This window comes from Acanthochromis polyacanthus, chromosome 8, assembly GCF_021347895.1.
Source record: "Acanthochromis polyacanthus isolate Apoly-LR-REF ecotype Palm Island chromosome 8, KAUST_Apoly_ChrSc, whole genome shotgun sequence".
NCBI classification, from domain to species: domain Eukaryota; kingdom Metazoa; phylum Chordata; class Actinopteri; family Pomacentridae; genus Acanthochromis; species Acanthochromis polyacanthus.
The window spans coordinates 34,351,971-34,370,811 of record NC_067120.1 but is presented as its reverse complement, the minus strand read 5'-3'; the positions used below and the strand labels follow the sequence as shown (position 1 = coordinate 34,370,811).

The following is an 18,841-nucleotide window of genomic DNA, read 5'->3' as shown; positions in this document are numbered from 1 at the left end:
TTCAGACATGCTTAAAAAAAGACACTGAGCTGAAGAATGACAGTCATTATTACCATCTGCTGTGCTGCCTTCCCACCACTGTTGCTGACATTTAACATGATTTCCAAGTATTCTGTTTATTAAATTGTTCTCATTTAAAATAACATTCTGCTGTGTGATAATTTGCTGTGTGGGTCCCCTCCTGAAGGACACAGGCATCTTTCCAGGAAAAAATGATGATCCTTTTCTTCATTTTCCTATGTACACAGTAAAGCACAAGCATGCAGTAAAGTTATAAACAAGTAAATTGGGACAAATTCGGAAAATGGCAGAGTATTTTTGCCAAGGCCTGATTATTATATGCAGGGGTATACAGTTAGAAAGCATAACATACAACTAAAACACAATACAAATATGACATTAATTCTATAAGAGTATATCAAAATTAACATGTCTGGATTGCAAAGTTTGTTTACACTCTTAGAAACAGGAAAATATTTTTGCTGGCCCAAAATCAATAATACCAGGGGTGGAAAGAGTACAAAAAATATTGTGGTTATGTAAAAGTATGGTTATTGTTATGCTTTGATTCTGTGTAAAAAGAAAACTTGGCTCTACATAAAGCCACACAGGTAATGGTAAGGCTTTCTTTATAAAAGTTTCCCTACAGTACTGAGAATATTTAAACTTTTCTGTGTTTTAAATAGTTTAATGTAAATACTTAAATACATTTAATTCAAAATGAAGTATTATATGGTAAAAATAATAACAATAATAATAATAATATCTGGCCCAAAAAATACCACAGGGTAGCAGTTTGTCCTGTTACAGTAAATTTAATCGCATTATTTAAAATATTCCATTTGAAGACATAATATTGCATATGCACATACAAAAAATAATGCCCTCATAGATACTGCCTCAGTAAAACTGTAAATGTATTTTGTTACACTCAATGTGTTTAATTTACTGTAAATGACACAAAAATTGAGAACATTTCTGAAGATTAATCAGATATTGAGTATCAACCTGTGTTGTTTCATATCAAGTATTGTTTCAGCATTGAGTCTCTCAAATATAAATCTAATATTAACGCTTAACTCATTTGGTAATTTGGTAACACTAGTTAATGGAAAACATTGCTCAGTTAAGCTATTATTTTTTCACATTTTTAAGATGGCAAATGTCATTGAGTACAATATCCCCCTAGTAAAAGTCACATTTCTCTTTTAAAAACTGTTACAAATCTTACAAAATACACCCAAAAACCCGACACAATAACAGTAGCTTAAAGTCATGTAGATCGCCGACATCAATTCCAGTCAGACTCAGAGTTAAGATCAACAGATTACATGATTAAGCTAAAGTTTATGTTAAAAGCATGTAGTACAAGCGGGGGCTTTCAAGCGCTACCAAAAGGGTGAAACAGCGCCCCCCAAATCTCCATAGTGGCCAGAAATATACTACATCCGTACTGTCAGGAACTACCATAGGGAATGAATGGGAAAAGTTAAGGAAGTTAAGCTTTACGGTCCTCGCCAAGGTACCTAGTTCGAAACCGGGCGGAAACACTGCTTTACTCACAGGTAACATAATTCTGAATAAATTCATGGTCACTCACTGCTTCCCATGTTGGTTCAACAGAACATGAATAACAATCCATAGTTAGTGTTATATTGTGATGTTCGTCAGCTTCAGGGGCGGCATAGATCAGTGGGTAGAGTGGCCGGTTGCGAGTCGATCCCCCGGCCCGTCATGCTCATGTCGAGGTGTCCCTGAGCAAGACACCTAACCCCTAATTACTCCTGATGGGTCGTGGTTAGCGACTTGCATGGCAGCTCCCGCCATCAGTGTGTGAATGTGTGTGTGAATGGGTGAATGTGACGTATCATGTAAAGTGCTTTGGATAAAAGCGCTATATAAATACAACCATTTAATATTGCCCAGATTTTTAGCCTTTTTTTGCTCAGGTTTGTGTTTAAGTAGAAAAATACAGATTTTGCACAGATTCTTGTATGTTTAGACAAGCTGATATTGCACTGATTTTTTAAAGATAAGATCTAATTTATTCATTCCAGAGTACAACAAACAAATGACCAAAGGTTAGTGGAATATACACAATTATGCAGAGGTTAGTAGTGAAATAGAAATGACAAGAATACAAAATACAAATGCAAAGTACAAAATGTAAATTTCTTCAAGTGTTTGTGTGAAGTGTCTAGAAAAAATAAGAATAAAAATAGATTACAAAATAAAAAAAGGTACCTACTAGATGTAAACTGTACACCAATACTAAAAACTAGAAAGATTAACAGAAAATTAACTGAAGTAAACAGATATATTGCACTAGAGTCTACTAGGAAAGAGATGTACACCATGTACGAAATAACCATAATGTGAAGGTTGAATGTGTTGACTTTGCGCTAGAGTGAAATTTCTATAACTTTTCCATGTGCAGATTATTGGGAGCTGTGCTGATTGGATAGCCTGTTTAAACCTACAGGTTTCCACTTTAATGTTTGTTTCTATCTCGTAATTTGAAAAATTAATCGTTTACACTTCAGCTCTGAACTGTAAAATAGATAGATAGATAGATAGATAGATAGACTTTATTGTCCCTTCCACCCTTCCAGGAAATTTGTCTTAAGCCGGTAAACCGCCCGAACTTTGCTGGAGCGTTCCTGGAGCGGTGAAAAAATTCATCACCGTTCGTAACCATTCACCACCATTTAACAGAAGCTGGCCCCCGTTAAAGCAATGCCATATACGCTCGGCGGCCCTCCTACCGCTCCAAAAGTTTTGAGCTGCACAAAATATTGCGAGCGGTGAGGAGGGGGCAATTTTCCACCCCGGCAAAGTTCACCCCCGCTCCACCAACGCCCAGTCAAAGTTTGGCACCGCTAGACACAAGTTCGTGGACGCTTGGGTCCGCTAGGCCAACGCAGAAATCTTGAACGCTGGACCACCGCTGCTTCGCCAGCATTGCCCGGGCGGCGATTAAACGTTGCACAAACTTCGGTGGAGCGGTTGTAAGTGTTTTACGAGCAGACACGGGGTTGCTGGAACGGTGTCGGGCGTTGAAGCAGCGATCCATGGCGGCAATGAACTTTGGTAGGGCGTTGGTATAGAGATGTCGGAGCGGGACCAGAATTTGGCTATAAATACAGGGAGAAATGGACCAGGAGCTCATTTGGAATCGAGCTGCCGTTGAGTTCAGACCTCATCTATTTCGAATTTGCTCAAAGTTACAGTAAAACTGTATCACCATGGATGCTGAGAGACTTGCTATGATTGGTGCACTAGTCCAGCAGCAGAATCAGAACCTCCTCAGATTGCAACAAGCTGTTGACAGAAGGAGAAGAGAGAGAAGAAGGAGAGACAGAGTTGTGTGGGTCAGACAGTGGATACTGAGGAGGCCTGAACATGGACTGTATGACAAGCTGATGGTGGAGCTGAGGAATGAGGATCCACGAGCCTTCCAGCACTTCATGAGGATGCCACCAGCCATGTTTGATGAACTTGTACAGAGGCTGGCCCCCAGATTGACCAAGCAAGACACCAACTACCGTGCAAGCCTGGGACCTGGTCTCAAAGTGGCAATCACCCTGCGGCACCTGGCCTCTGGTAACACCTACAGAAACATGCAGTATGCCTGGAGGGTTCCCCACAACACCATCAGTTTGGTAGTCAGAGAAGTGGTAGAGGCCATCATTGAGGAGTACACAGATGAACTCTTGTTTTGCCCAACAACTGAACAAGGATGGAGAGACCTGGCTGACCAATGGTACCAGAGATGGAACTTTCCCCACACAGTTGGTGCCATTGATGGCAAGCACGTGGCTTGTAAAGCTCCTCTTAACTCTGGCTCAGAATTCTACAACTACAAGGGCTTTTACAGCGTGATCCTGTTTGCCATGGTGGATGCTGACTACAAGTTCACCTACATTGACGTCTCAGGCAACTGCTCATCCTCAGACACTCAGATCTACAACGAAAGTGATCTCCATCGTGGGCTGGACCAGAACAGGATCCATGCCTTTCCTCAGCCAGACCCCCTACCCAATGACAATCAGGATGTGCCTTACTTCATCATCGGGGATGACGCCTTCTCACTGCGGACCTACCTCATGAAGCCGTACAACACCAGAAACCTCACCCATGAAGAGCGCATCTTCAACTACCGGCTGTCCAGGGCAAGACGGGTCGTGGAGAACGCCTTCGGCATCCTGGCTAACAGGTTCCAGATCCTGCTCACCACCATGCAACATCACCATGAAACTGTCAGAATCATCGTGGAAGCTTGCTGCATCCTCCACAACCTGATGCGCACCCGCTACCCAGTGCTCCAGAACAGATTTGTGGACCGTGTACTACCAGATGGGAACCTGCAGCCTGGGGCTTGGAGAGAAGGACGGAACTTGGAGGACACTATCGTTGTGCAAGGCCCCAACACAGCCTCACGTGATGGGAAGAGGCAGCGAAACCTACTCAAGCATTGGTGCAACTCCCCAACAGGATCAGTGCACTGGCAGGAGAGAATGGTGGCTATCAACTGAACACTGTGCAGAACACTGAGGAGACACTTGTGCATTGTACATATTATATATACTCATGTTTATTACTTTGTTGTAAATGTTATTTGACATTGTTAAAGAAACTTGAACGTTAATGGGGCCCCAGTATTGGAAATGCATTGAATAAATTATGCTATGTTTGTTTGAAATGTTATGAGAGATTATTAAAGAAACTTGTGCTATGATTCATTCTTAATGTCATAAGTTCGGCATGCCTGACAAGGTGAGTCCTTCGTTGGAGCTCCTGGGGGGGGAGGATGGCTGGCTGACTCTGTGTGTCTGCAATTGCCGGAAGTGCTGAGGCTGATGCTGAGGCTGAGACTGTTGCTGGAAGTCGAGAGGCTGCTGCTGGAAGTTGTGATGCTGAGGCAGGGGCTGGAAGTAGTGCTGCTGCTGCTGTTGGTAGAAGGTGGAGGAAGGGGGTGGGGGATGGGTCGCTGCATCTCGTGGAGGATGGCCATCATCCTCTCCACTGCGAGCTGGTACTGGGCCTCAGGTAGTCGTTGGAGAGACTGGGACATGTACGTGATGAAGGGCTGCCTTGCATGGCTGATCTCCTGGGCTTGGACCAGTCTCTCCATGAGGGCGTTGGTGGCCTTCATACAATCCCTCATCTCCAGTATCGCAGGGGAGGCTTCAGGCTCGGCTCTGGTGGCGGCACGGCGTGGTCTGGTGGTGGTGGAGGAGGGAGCTGGTGGGGGGGTGCCCTGGGACCTCGTGACTGCCGCTTGAGTTTCAATGAGCGAGAGGGAGTCCTCTTCCTGTTCCTTGACGTCGTGGGAAGGCTGGCGAGAGGTGCTGGCTGACGCCGAGGACTGAGCTGCTGGAGGCTGGCTGCTAAAATCAGAAGTCTGGCTGGCTACAGGTTCCTGTGTGAGGGGTATGCTTCTAAGTGGCTGACCTTTCCTGGGCTTCACCTCCTTGTGCAGGAAGGCACAGGTCCTCTGGATGAACAGTTCTCTGTCCGTCAAGTTCGCTGCAGCCTGGCCAGACTTCTTGGAGAGCAGCTTCGCGTAGAGGTCCCGGACTGACTTCCACCATGTCCTGAGAGCTTCAGCTCCCCCCTCAATGTCCAGCTCTCTTGCCTTCCTGGCCCAAAGCTCCGTCTTCTTCTTTGTATCCTTGTAGTCGGTGGCCCCCTTCCTCCACAAAAGTTCGTGCTCCCGGACCCACTCGATGAGTTGCTCCTGAGTGTCATCGTCGAGCAGTAGGGCCTTGCGGCGAGACTTCTTCTGAGGCTGACGCTGTTCATCATCCCTCTCCAAGTGTGGGGGCTGAGAGTCAGAGTCTAAAAAATATAACAATTGAATAAAAAATCATAAATGTATAAATGAAACATATATTATTTAGATCAATTTGTATTGATTTTTCATTGCATTCATCACATTATAATTACCTTCAGCACCAGCAGCAGCACGGCCCTCCTCAGGCTGGTCATCACCAGGGGGTAGCTCCTCATCGTCAGGCTGGTCCTGTGTCAGGGCCTCCTCGGGCTGGTCATCAGAGTCTGCAAAATATAACAAATGAATAATAAATTAGCAATGTCAACATGAAAGAAAGATTATGGTTATTATTATTATTATTAATAATAAATTTCATACATTTTCATTTGTGATTACCTTCATCAGCAGCTGCCCCTGCCTGGGCTGTGTTAGCAGTGGCTGTGCTAGCAGTAGCTGTGGCTGTGTTAGCAGTGGCTGTGTTAGCAGTGGCTGTGCTAGCAGTGGCTGCAGTTGTGGCCTGACTGGTCTCTGCAAAATATAACAATGAAATAATAAATGAAAAAGGTTGAAGTAAAATACATAACAGTATTTTTTCACAGTTGGTAAATATTTCTTGACACAATCAGTGGGCCACATCTGTTTACCTGACTCCATTGCTTCAGCTGCCTGCTCAGTAATGATCTTCTTGGAGGCTGCTGCCTTTCCTTCTCCAGCCTTCCTCTTCTTTTGTCCACGTGGCATGATGAACTTCAACTATCAACTTCTATCAAAAATCTATCAGAACTTGTATCAAAACGATCCGTTCAGCTCCTAGTCACAAGCGGTATGCCGCTAAACCAACTTTATAACCCCGCCGAGCCAACGCCCGCATGCGCAGAACGCCGCTATACCAACGCTCGCTACCGCTAAACCAACGCTAAAGCAACACCGGCTTCAGCGGTGCACCGCTAAGGCAACACCCGTGTTTTCGATTTTTTTTCCCATTTTGTGCGCGGTGACAAGCGTTGTCGAAATTCGGCCCCCCCTCCCTACCGTTCAAGGAACGCTCCAGCAAAGTTCGGGCGGTGTGACCGGGCCTTTAGATAGCAGTGCTACTGGCTACAGGCATGGTGTACATACAAAAACACTATACGACATAAAAACAGTTACATACATTAGCAAAGGTAGGCGAAAAACATGGTCAGTCGTTATTGCACAGGATTAAGTGCGGTACTCAATTACAATACAATAAAATAGTCTATAGATTAATTGATAGAATGGTAGTTTTCACCTGCAGCCTTGGTTTCTGACTGTGGATGGCAGTAAGATGCCTCTCTGTGTACAGTATGAATGAACCCGGTGATATTTTGGGGTAGGAACCAATGAGCGGACACGGTGAGAAGTCGGAATCCAGGCCGCGGACAAAGCGGAAGTTTAGACGGTTGCTCTGGGTGAACTGTGACAGCATCGCATCAAACAAGAAATCGTTCTCTCCCCCTAAATCAACCCAGCGTCCCCCTTTCCCTCACCCATGGCGTCCAACTCCAACATAGACATCGAGGGTGCAACCCAGCATCTTAGGGACATCCTCAAGCTCGACCGTCCCGGGAACAGCGCCGGTAAGCCAGGCCGGGAGTGAAAAGCGGCTGCGCTACTTTAGGCCGCGGAGGCTAACAGAATGCTAACTAGCGAGCTAGGCGGCTAAAGAAATGCTCTGCTAACGTGAGTGGGTTTAGCGCGCTGCTGCGGGATGCTAACTGCATCGGAGCGAAGTTAGCCCAGCGGCAGTTTCACTACCTGTTTGCCAAAGACATACCGCTTTTCTGCTGAGGCACAATTTGAACATACATGCATTTTCACACACATTTCCACGCCAATATTCGCCGGGAAACGTATTTATCCAGGCTTGTAGTGGTGTTTGGGCGCTAACCGCGTCGGAAAGTCCCCAGTGTTAGCAAGGTTACGAGTTAGCTTGTGTTTCAGTCTATTTTCTGGGGCAGTAAAACTGTCTTCTCTGCTTCCATGCCACGAAAAATAAGGAAATGGTTCGTTTATTTGAAATTCTCTCTGTTATACTTGCTCTTTCCATTTAAAGCAGCGCATTTTGGTGGGGTTTTACCCCGACTTGCCGAGATTTGTTCTGCTGGCATCAATAATTAGCTTGAGCCTCCATAAACTGCGTAGAAGGTCGCTGTTGTTGGAGTATTTCAAGACACTAGTGGTCCTTTGTTTGACCAAAGCTGAACGATTTTTGAAAATATATCAAGCAGCACCTTGGACAACATATGCTGCAGTGTATAATTTTAATATTTATTGTGTAGTAGATTTGAAACGTGTTGGATTGTTACCTCAAGACAAACCCTGAAAATATTAGCTGCCCTGCATTCTATTGAAAGTATGACAACTTGCAGATTTGTATTGCTGCAAGCATATATCAATTAATAAATACAGTAACAGTAATCAAAAATAAAGCCATTCCATTAAGAAAGTAATAGAACCTTTTTGTGAAAAGTCTCTGATACTGAAAAAGTAGCTGTGGCTCAGGAGTACCATCTAAGTATTAGAAGTTCTGCAATCAAGTTAAGTAAAGTGATAATAATAATAATAAATGAAGCCAGGATCACACATCTGCATAATGTGTTTTGCCTTTGTTATTAGGTTTGAAACCAATTCGTTGTTGAGCCCGTTCATCCTACTCTGACATTTAGAAAATCTGAAAATGATTAAAAAAAATACTGCAACAAAGACTTTTGCAGGTTTAGGAAAGTTGGTGTAAATGAAAAACAGAGATGTCCTAAAGTGTTTAGTCTTGCTTGTTATGTGCAGAATGTCCTGCTCCTGTGCTCGTTTCACTTACATTTGCATGTTTTTGTTTTGCAGTACTTGTCTTTTAAACAGAAAGTGCCCTGAATTGTCTTTTCTTAGCAGATTTAACCATGCTAACATCAGCTGAAATGGTATCAGACCAGTAAATTTACTGGGACAGTGTTGGACAAGGTTTTTCTTTCTTTGAAATAACACTGAAATGTAGAAGTAGCAGATATTAAACCTTTGTGTTCGATAGCTTTGTTGTTTTTTTTTGTTCCCACCATTAGTTGTCAACTGTTAAATTAATCAATTATTTTGATGTTTGTTTAATCTTAATTTCTTTAAAGAAATAAAAGTCACAATTCTCTGAAATCAGCCTACTAAATATAAATATTTTTCTCGTTTCTTTTGTCTTCCATGGCAGTAGAAACAAAAAAAGATATTTGTCATCTTGGGCTTTGGCAAACTTGGACATTTTTCGCCATTTTCTGGTATTTTATAGACCAAACAACAAATTGATGGCTCTACAAAAATAATCAACAGATTAATCAACGAGGAGAATGATCGTTAGTTGCAGCTCTACCATATTTAACACCTAAGTTAAAGGTAATAATTATTTCCTTATTAAGTGAAGTCAGTGTGTTGGCTGCTTTTTTCCACAGACATGTGATGTGTATTTAGAATAACTCAATAGGACCTTTCACTTAACATTTATTTCCCCCATTTGACAGGATTGTTGTTCAAGTCAAAAATAAAATAGTTTTGAAAGATTCTGACCTGCATTGTACAGGATGTGTGTCTATAATAGATGACTTTACACCTGCTGCCTTATCGAAACATTTAATGTGATAAACCATCAGAATTATACAATTGTTTAACTGATATTCAGTTTATTTAGTGTAGGAACATTAAGATTGAAATTAACTACTCAAATGATTGTTTCTTGATGCCTATAGAGACATTTTATAGTAAATATTTTGGCTTCTGTTTGCAGAAGAATAATAAATAATCACATTAGTCTACATTTCATTTCTGTTGAAATGTGCCAGTAGTTATGGACTGTGAGTCAGCAGACACACAAATACAGCTTTAAAACTGTCCAACTCAAACTGAAAGCAATCTTTGCTACTCATGTTGTAAAAAATAAATTATCCTACAATCAGAATACCTTTTATTGGTGTTTGTCAGAAAAGGAACGTGAGATCAGCAACCTTCAGCTACCATTCTCTTACTATAAAGCAAATTAGCAGGTATTCAGAAGGAGCCGTTTCAGCTGTTTTCATGTGTTTGCAGAAAAAAACTCCACAATTTATGATATTATGAAATCAGATAATTTGTCGAGGCTGCTGGTGACCTGTGTGATATTTTTTTTTTTCTGCTGGATGATTCATTTCTAATACAGAACCACCTCTGTAATTTAAACAGAGTTGCTAAGGAGCGGAGTAAATATGTTTTACTCACTGTTTGCTGGAGCGTGAAACTTAATCAAGAATAAGAGAGTTGTAATTTTCAAGTTTCTAATAGGTAAAAATACAGCCAAAATGGGGATTTTATGATGCAAAATTTGAATTGATATCATAGAGAAAGACAAGAAATGACCTGCAGTGAATGTCTGGTTGCTGAGGGCTTTTTTATTTTTACTCGTGTTTGAGGCACCACATTTGCGTTAAAGCTCACATTCTAGTTCTTTTTGTGCTTTTATCCACAATTTATATGTTAATGCTTCAAAATAATCCAGTGAGAACCCTCCAGGACAGGTTCTTTCTTCTCAAAATGACCCCCTCTTTCAATGTCTTCCTCAGATCCGCCATCAAGCGATGGTCAGAGGAAGCCATCTTTCAACGGAGAGCTGAACGGGTTACTGGGAGTGTTGACGAGCACCGACCGGTCGACCATGTCGGACACCACCAGACCCCTCTCCACAGACGTGAGCACCGCCCAGGAGACCCAGATAATGTGAGTGAGTGGATCATTAGAGTCGCCCGTTAATGTGTGTGAGGACTTGAAGAGACTAAACCGATGTTGTGCTGTTTCAGCCGCCTCACCGGTGACGACGGCTCCACCTGCATCCCCATCACCTCCAACAACGTGGAGGTCGTGGCGAGCCAAGACTCCAGCATCAGCAGCAAGGCTCGAGGCAGCAGCAAGGTAAGAAAAAATCACATCATCGCTTACAAAACATCAGCGGAGAGAATACATGAGAAATGTAGAAATCAGTCACTACCTGAAAGAGGTTTGTTATTTTTATATCCATCAAAACCTGTGTCTGTGATGACTCAGCCTGGTCTCAGGAGCTTACAAGCGACAACTGCTTGGCTTTTGAAAGATCCGTGAAATAAATTTTTTTCCCCTTGTTGCGTGACGTTTTCAGTAAAACAAAAATAACACCAGGGACTGGTGTGTATTTATAGAAAAAAATAATGTTTTTTTGTGATTCTCTTTGTCTCCTGAGCTCCACAGACTCACAGTTAGAAAATTTAAGTTAGATTAGATTCAAGTTAATTATTTTGACCATTACTGGAGATGTGGGATGGGAAACCTTCAAACATCAGAAATAAATGCCAAATGCTTCCCCTCTTCTGAAAGAAAAGCATTTTTTTCAATGAAGATAACATTAAATGAATGATAAATCCAGTCTAGACTTTATTGTGGTAAATGACTATTCTAGCTGGAAACGGCTGATGTTTAATGGAATATCTACATAGAAGTACAGAGGAACATTTCCAGCAACCATCACTCCTGTGTTCTAATGCTACATTGTGTTAGCTAATGGTGTTGAAAGGCTCATTGATGATTAGAAAACCCTTGTGCAGTTAAGTTAGAACATGGACAAAATTGTGAGTTTTCATGGAAAACATGAAATTGTCTGAGCAACCCTAAACTTTACAACAGTAATGTGTATATAAGATTAACAGTATGAACAATATGATAGGATATGAGATGGACCACATAAGCAGTTCATATGCATAGTGTGGAAATTCTAGCTTTAGTTCAGAGATTATTCTTATGGTTTTTTTTTTTGTGCGTTTCATTCAGGTGAAGATTCAGCCTGTTGCCAAGTACGACTGGGAGCACAGGTATTACTACGGCAGACTGATCGCCGTGTCCAACGCCTTCCTGGCCTACGCCATCAGAGGTGAGTAATTCTGAGTTATTTCAGACGTTAAATCTGTCAATTTACACTTCAAATCGATGCTCTAAACTAAAAAAGAAGTTGAATAAACATTAAGATATGTTAAAGGGGACATATTATGCAAACCTCACTTTGTGAAAGTGTTCTTATAGTAGTGTGTGTTGCAGTAGCTCATTATGGGGTTCAAATTTGAAAACTGTTTCCTCCCTGCCTTGCTACACCACATTTTGTGAAAATGCCTGCTCAAACGTCCGATTTTGATTTGGGTCCGCTTATGACGAAATAAGCGGATTTAACTCCTCCCCCGACTGTCCCGTCCATTTGTGCTTCCTGTAGTCTCAGTTTGTGAGTTAGTTTTTCCATTATGTAGATTTACTCAATAATTTTCAACCGTTGGTCCTTTGTTGGAGGTCTTCTTTTCCCTCAGTTTCTCGTTGTGGCTTTTTTTGCGTGCCTCTAGTAGTATTTTAACTAAATATCTGTCATTTCCCATCACACACTCTTCAGAGAAAAGATAAAGCACACTGCAGTTCAAAGGGATCTCATAACCCATTACAGAAATAATTTTTAACTTTGCAAAGAACACTGACATCAGAATAATGCACCTTTGAGCTTAGGAAAATGAAAACTACTAACACAAACAAGTTAGATGTAAATACCTTGTACTATAGAGGGTTCTCACCAGGATTTTTTTACAGCGTAACGGCAGGTCCTCCCGCACGCGCATGTGCACGCGCATGTGCAGCGCATGCGCAATAGCCTTCATTAAATCTTGTGAGCGGCCGGCCCAGATGTCAGCCAATGAGCGTCACGCAGATGCTCCAAATGCTCGTGATTCAGGTCACTATTCACCATACATGGCATCACGGAAACAACTGAGACATGCTAATTGTAACCCCGAGATTGGAAGTGACTCTTAATTTTAGACGGGAACGGGTCAATCGACAGGAAAGTACGGCTGAGGTGGGGAGACATAAATTAACCTAGATAGGCACCCAGTCGATAAAAACAAACGCACATGGCGTTATCTGTCCAAATAACAGCGTAGCGGCCCTAATTACAGTGTAATCTTTTACCCCCAATTTCCACATAACGCGAAAGCGGCGCGGAGCGAAGTGCCGCCGTCTTGCTCCGAAAGTCAAAGCACACTGGAAACGCAGCGCAGCGGTGCGCCGTCCGGAAGGGGAGGGCTGCTCCTCGGAGCAGCTCTCGTGTGAATGACATGAATACCGTTTGCTATTACCAAGTACTTAAAGGTTAAACGCATTAAAAAGAATCAATATAGAGTAGTTAACTCACCGTCCACTCCCACAACTGTTGAAATTTCAGTCCACACCTTGTCCTTTCTGCCAGTATCCTTGTAAAAAGGATGTTTTGGATCATAAATGATATTGTAGTTTTCCACTTCAGTGATCAGCTTCTCTTCGTCCATGGCATCGTGTTATCTGGGACCCTGTTGACCTGATGCTCGTGCCTCCGGAGGTGTAATAACAACATATAGGAAAATATTTACGTCCGAGAGGTCGTGCATTGTGTTTTATTTTGAAAGTTCCAGTTTAACTTCCTGTCTGGTGCTTTCTCAACGACAGTGAATTTACGAAGTGGCGGCGCAGAAAATAGACCTGAAGCGAATCTCCAGCACCGTGGCGTGCGCCGGCGCTTCAGGGACGCGGCGCTAGCGCTCCGCAGCGCGTGCAGTGGAAATTGTCTGATAGAAGAGAATGGGTTCCAAGTGCTGCGCAGTACGATTCAAGAGCGCAGCGCGGTGTGGCGCTTTCACGTTATGTGGAAATTGGGGTAACTGACAGCGTAACGGCCCGTTACGCTGAAATGCGCTGGTGAGAACCCTGCTATACAGAAAATTACTTTTGATCATTTGGATGTTTCATTTAAGGTGAATTTTATCGGGCTGGATAGTAGTCATGAAAAAAAACTATAGTGTTTTTCTTCAGCCATGCTTAAAAATGTTGGAATTTCATGAAATTAGTCAACAAAATCAAACCAAATATTGTTTTTATAGAGAAGTACAAGTGGCACAAGCACATTTATCAAGCAGAATATTACATACAGTTTTTTTTAGGTTTTAAATGATAAAACATCATGTTTGCGGTTAAAAATGAAGACAAAAATATTTAGAATGGCTTCACTTACTGGGCTGTAGTGTTCAGTTTACTGTCCATTAGCTTCCACAGCCGCTTGACGGCATCTGGGCATCGAATGAACCAGTTTCTGTAACAGCTAAGAGGGAAGTTCTTCACATTTCTGCCAGCAAAGCTCTTAGTTTGTCCTCAGTGACGTTCTGGCATCTCGTAGGTGCTCTGTGGGATTTAGGTCAGACTGTGGGAGGCTTTGATTTTCTCCTGAGGAAATATTCTTCGGTACTGTGGACCCTTATCCTGCTGAAATATCTGCTCCTGTCACAATATTTTTGGCTGATTTGTTCATAAATTTACATCCAGAATTTCTCTGTATGTTTCAGAGTTCACGATTCCATTAATAATTACAAGTTCACCTACAGCACTGCAACAAAAACAGACTTTTATACTGTTGCATCCATTTTACCTGTCTCATTCTTTGAGCTTATGAATGGTTTCCTGGGTGTCTTCTGTCCTTTTTACTCCCCTTTGTTGATTATGTTTCTGATGGTCAGTGAGTTGCTGAATCTAGTTGATCTCTGAAGCTTCTTGCTGCTGTTTCCAGCTGGTTTTTCTTGATTTTTTATTTTTTTTTAACCCACAAATATGCTCTCCAGAACCTGAACTGCAATCAAACAAGTTTGATTGCAGTTCAGGTTCTGCTTATCAGTTCAGGTTCATCATGATTCTTGATTCAGATTCATTGAGAGGCAGGATGTTGGAGCCTAATGCATGAGCATTAATAGTCAAATCAGAAATATTATTGATTTGTTTTGATTATTGATTTTACCAAAGTTGCAAGAAACACGAGTTACCTCAGAAAAGTGTTAGCAGCAGAAACATAGAAGGAAAAACTAATCAGAACTCGGACTGAACTCTGGTCTCTTGAATATTTCAAGGTTTGCTTTGGCTAATTAACTACAACAATAACCACAATCTTGTCCTTGTAAAGCAGACTGAGGCAGCATTTGCTAAATTAAAGTGATTGTTACGAGGTAATTTGTGCTCTTCACCTGCTAATTAAGCAACTTGGCAACAGCTGAGTATGTTAACATGAGAATAATGCCAGTTTAAATAAGAAGACATGGCAGGCATTCAGGCTGTGTGACTAATAGCACAAATAGACGTCAATAAATATACAGTATGTGTTTGTTGAACACGCTGTGTTTGAAACTAAGGTGGGTAAAATTTGTAGTGTCTTTCTTTACTCTAGGAAGAAACTTTTAGAACCGATTTTCAATGCCCAATGCTAATTAACCCGTTGCGCTTCAGTGTCCCGCCGGCGGTACACCTACTAATTTGCATAGGAATTTCAAGAATGTCCGACGGCTGCAAGCGCGATTATACAAACACTATACACCGATGGAAAGCTTAGATTCTCATGAATCCGCCGGTATAAACCACTTTCAGATGCGATTACCACAGCGGGTGAGAAAAACACATTTGTCCGACAAAAACAAATATTCATCCATCCGTTCTCTGTACACGGCTTCAAAGCACACAGCGCGACTCACATTTCCGGGTTCATTATTACACACAGAAAAAAAGATTCCACAAAAAACGGCCATAATCCAACCTTTTACATCCAGACAACACAAGTCAGTAAACTATTTTGTCCAAAACATGTTCTGAAGTCGGTATAAAATTCACGAATCGGTCGTTTTCAAGGAAATGCACCTCGCGATGCGCGTCCAATATTCCCCGTATTGTTCGTAATTTTTTTCATTTAAAAATAGAATATTAGCGATTTTTTTTTTGTACTGAAAACGGCTGGAATTGACTACAGCTTAAAGGGTTAAATAGCAGTTAATCTCACATCTAAAGGCCTTATGAAGCTCATATAAGTTGAATTCAAGTTCAAGTACTTGTTGGGGCGACTAAATGTACTTTGAAAACATCAAATATTCGAGTAACTTCAGTCATGCAGCCATATACAACTTGTTCACACTTACCTGTACGGTTTTGTGGCTATATCAATAATTTTATTTGGCCCTTTTTGGTTTTTCAGGGTAGTTGGATAAGACTTTTTTGCCGCCACCCATGGCCATAGCGTTGACAAGTCTAATTAAAAAGTACTTTGTTTGCAGGATTTGTGTCCATGTTATTCTTGATAATTTACTTACACTACAGAAAATACCTCCAGTGACAACAGCAGTTCATCTCCCTCGTTGAACTGCCATTCAGTGATTGTTTCTATGGTTGCTCAATTGATTTCTATTGATTCGTGTAACACCACAGTTCTTTTGTTTATCTTTGTCTTTTAAACAATCACTTCTTCCTTCAGGAGCAAACAACCACGCCATGATCCGGGTCCTGACTGTGGACTTTGCTGAGCGCTCGCTGCTTAAGGGGTTCACCGGCGCCGTCACGGATCTGGCGTTCGCCCACCTCGACTCCTCCCTGTTGGGTTGTGTAGACGAAGCAGGAAACCTGATGGTCTGGCAGCTCACTTGCACCGGCAGCAAAATACTGTATCCTGACATGAAAGCGAGTGTGTGGGAGGATGTGCTCTGTTAAGTTCACTTTTTATCTGTGTGGTTTTTACAACCCAAAGTGATGGGCAGTTTTGTGCTCACAGCTACCCACCCTGCAGTATTACGGAGGGTAGATCCTCCAGGAACTCTTCTGTTCTCGTAATTTCTTTAACCCACGTTCCCTGCAGAGATCAGATTGTGGTTCACATCCGACGGCCAGAAGACACTCCACTGAACTCCCACCATCGCCTCATCTGGTGCCCGTTCATTCTGGACGACAACGAAGAGAACCAGGACGACACCAGCCAGACTTTGGCCCTTCTGCATGAAGACAGGGTCAGTTTACACGGAAATGTTAGGATGGAAGATACAGTAAAACTTGTAATAGATAGTGGAGCTGTAATCTAACAGATCTCACAGTAATTTTTACAGTAGAGGGAAAAGTAGGAAGTGATATTTTGCTAATATCGTTTTTTAATCCTCTGTCAAACACGCGCAAGTTTCCATTAATCTGAGGGGTACACTACGACAAAATCTAAAGCCTCAGTCAGAGTTAGCAGATATCGTGAAGATGGTTTTTAACTTCCTTTGTCAACTCAGGCTTTCTGCTTCAGACTCTTTGTGCGTTCATGTAAATAATTTGTTAGATAATAAATAAGTTGAATGCCCTTCAGTATAAATTATCTGTCTATCATCTCAGTTGATGTAAAGGAAAACACAGTATGTACAATTTATAGCAGATTTTCAAAATAAAAGCCTTAGTAATACCTTGACAGTCTACTGCATCACCCTTAAAATCCCCTTTCCATAACAAGATGGTTTCATAAACCTGGTTGAACCATGCAGTAAAAACCTGATTTAAAAATAGAAATGTGAGTAAACGTTAAGACATTACAGGAAGGTACACACAACAAAATGAACCCATGATTTTGGATCAGTAATGATGCTTCTCTGAATGATTTTTTACTTTACAAAGAACACTGACATCAGATTCTAACAGTCTCATGTTGAGGAAAAACAAACATTTCACCACTAATTTTACTTTCTCCGTCTTCTAGGCTGAAGTTTGGGATCTGGAGGTGTTGAGAGCAAACAACAGCAGCTGGCCTGTCGACGCCGCAGACGTGAAAGAAGGCCTCATCACCATCAAGGGACACACTCAGGTAGGACTCAGGATAGAAGACAGAGGGTGAATTTGTGAACATTTAGAAATAAGCAGAATGGATCATCTGCGACACAGATCATCCTGAAGGACTCTGTGAAGTTGGTGGACATTTTTGGTGTCTGGTTATCTGTCTGAAATGATTTTTTTAGATCCAAAGCATTGGATTTGTGGACATTCAGGAGTACATGGCATCACTAAAACAGAATGAATCATCTGAGGCCTGCTCATCGTGAAGGACTTGGTGAAGCTGGTGGACATTTTTGGCAGATTTTCTGTCACAGCAGTCTATCTGGAATGACTTTTTTTAAACTTTATTTTTGGTATTTTTCAATAACAAAAAAGCAAATGGAACAGGATATAGACAGAATAATAACTATCACAGTATAATGCAACAAACAAGATTGTCCATATAAAACACTGGTCCTCTAGGTCTTGAGTCTTCCATGTATTTATGAGTTAAAATTTGTTTGGTGTCCAAGAAATACAGCCATGGATTCTCATACAATTCAAAATTGATCATTTTGCAGCTAAATAATAACTGATCATCTGGTATTCAAATAAGATTTTCATTTTCCCTCTTTCACATTTTTGTGTTGCATGTCGCAGAGCAAAAATCAGTCGTTCCATAACGTATGTTTTCTGAATTATTTCTGTCCATTCTGTGACTTTTGGGATATCTTTATTCAGCCATTTTGGAATCGTTTGATTATGAAGATGCTAAAAAAAAATCTTCCATTGCTCTTCAAAATACTGTCTACGTTGAGGTAAACAAACCGCGAGTCAGTCTCTTGGTTTGCATACCAGGAACTGTGTTAACCCATAAGAACCCAGGCCCATTTTTCCTTAAAGGACTGAATGAGTTAAGGTCAGACATAAAACTTTACAAGGAAGAGACTGGGGCACTCAAAGTGGTTGTTACACTGGTATCACCGTGGGTTCTTATTTAATGCCAGAGTCATTTTGCTGTGTTCTTCTAGTTGCATAGATTCTTTGCGTTAGTGACTTGATTGTTTGTTTCTCCAGCGAGTCAGTGAAGGTGCACTGTCTCCAGATGGAACCGTTTTGGCCACAGCCAGCCATGACGGGTACATCAAGTTCTGGCAGATATACATCGAAGGAGGGCAGGACAAGCCCAGGTAAGAACCACCTTCTCAGTCTGTCATATAATTTCTGTGTTTTTCCATCCATCTCTTAATGTTATTCTTACTTCCTGTCTTGTCTTGACTCCTATCTTCTCTGTTTTCCAGATGTCTTCATGAGTTGCGGCCTCACGGAGGACGTCCGCTGTCCTGCCTTCTTTTCTGCGACAACCACAAAAGACAGGACCCTGAGTCAGTATCCACACCTTTATGCTTTCCATTGTTTAATTTT

General features: G+C 41.8%; 2 protein-coding genes and 1 long non-coding RNA gene across 4 annotated transcripts in view; 1 reads left to right on the top strand and 2 right to left on the bottom strand.

Annotated features, from left to right (window-relative positions):
* Positions 1-97: 97 nt before the first annotated feature.
* LOC127534970 (uncharacterized) lies at positions 98-7,125 on the bottom strand. The gene is made up of 2 exons (XR_007943609.1): positions 7,047-7,125; positions 98-236 (listed from the first exon to the last, which is right to left on the bottom strand). It is a non-coding gene; the product is annotated as an uncharacterized LOC127534970 (long non-coding RNA).
* On the bottom strand, positions 4,579-7,086 carry LOC110958160 (AF4/FMR2 family member 4-like). The gene is made up of 4 exons (XM_051951453.1): positions 6,421-7,086; positions 6,173-6,304; positions 5,950-6,060; positions 4,579-5,841 (listed from the first exon to the last, which is right to left on the bottom strand). The coding sequence occupies exons 1-4, from the start codon at positions 6,515-6,517 to the stop codon at positions 4,733-4,735; spliced, it is 1,449 nt and encodes a 482-aa protein (XP_051807413.1). The 5' UTR covers positions 6,518-7,086; the 3' UTR covers positions 4,579-4,732.
* Positions 7,126-7,156: 31 nt separating the features above from the next.
* edc4 (enhancer of mRNA decapping 4) overlaps positions 7,157-18,841 on the top strand; it is a 55,487-nt gene continuing 43,802 nt past the window's right edge. For both annotated transcript variants that reach the window (XM_051951448.1, XM_051951447.1), the window contains exons 1-9: positions 7,157-7,374; positions 10,366-10,519; positions 10,600-10,711; positions 11,600-11,699; positions 16,116-16,302; positions 16,494-16,641; positions 17,364-17,468; positions 18,494-18,606; positions 18,718-18,801. In XM_051951448.1, the coding sequence (XP_051807408.1) occupies positions 7,287-7,374; positions 10,366-10,519; positions 10,600-10,711; positions 11,600-11,699; positions 16,116-16,302; positions 16,494-16,641; positions 17,364-17,468; positions 18,494-18,606; positions 18,718-18,801 (1,091 nt within the window). In that variant the 5' untranslated portion in view covers positions 7,157-7,286. The remainder of the gene's footprint in view (positions 7,375-10,365; positions 10,520-10,599; positions 10,712-11,599; positions 11,700-16,115; positions 16,303-16,493; positions 16,642-17,363; positions 17,469-18,493; positions 18,607-18,717; positions 18,802-18,841) is intronic.

What these genes read in the sequence shown, in the direction of transcription:
- LOC110958160 (XM_051951453.1), bottom strand. Translation starts at nt 6,517, where the DNA reads ATGCCACGTGGACAAAAGAAGAGGAAGGCTGGAGAAGGAAAGGCAGCA. An exon ending in AGGGGCAGCTGCTGATGAAG is followed by an intron (nt 6,061 to 6,172) that starts GTAATCACAAAT and finishes TATATTTTGCAG; the next exon opens with ACTCTGATGACCAGCCCGAG. An exon ending in TGCTGCTGCTGGTGCTGAAG is followed by an intron (nt 5,842 to 5,949) that starts GTAATTATAATG and finishes TATATTTTTTAG; the next exon opens with ACTCTGACTCTCAGCCCCCA.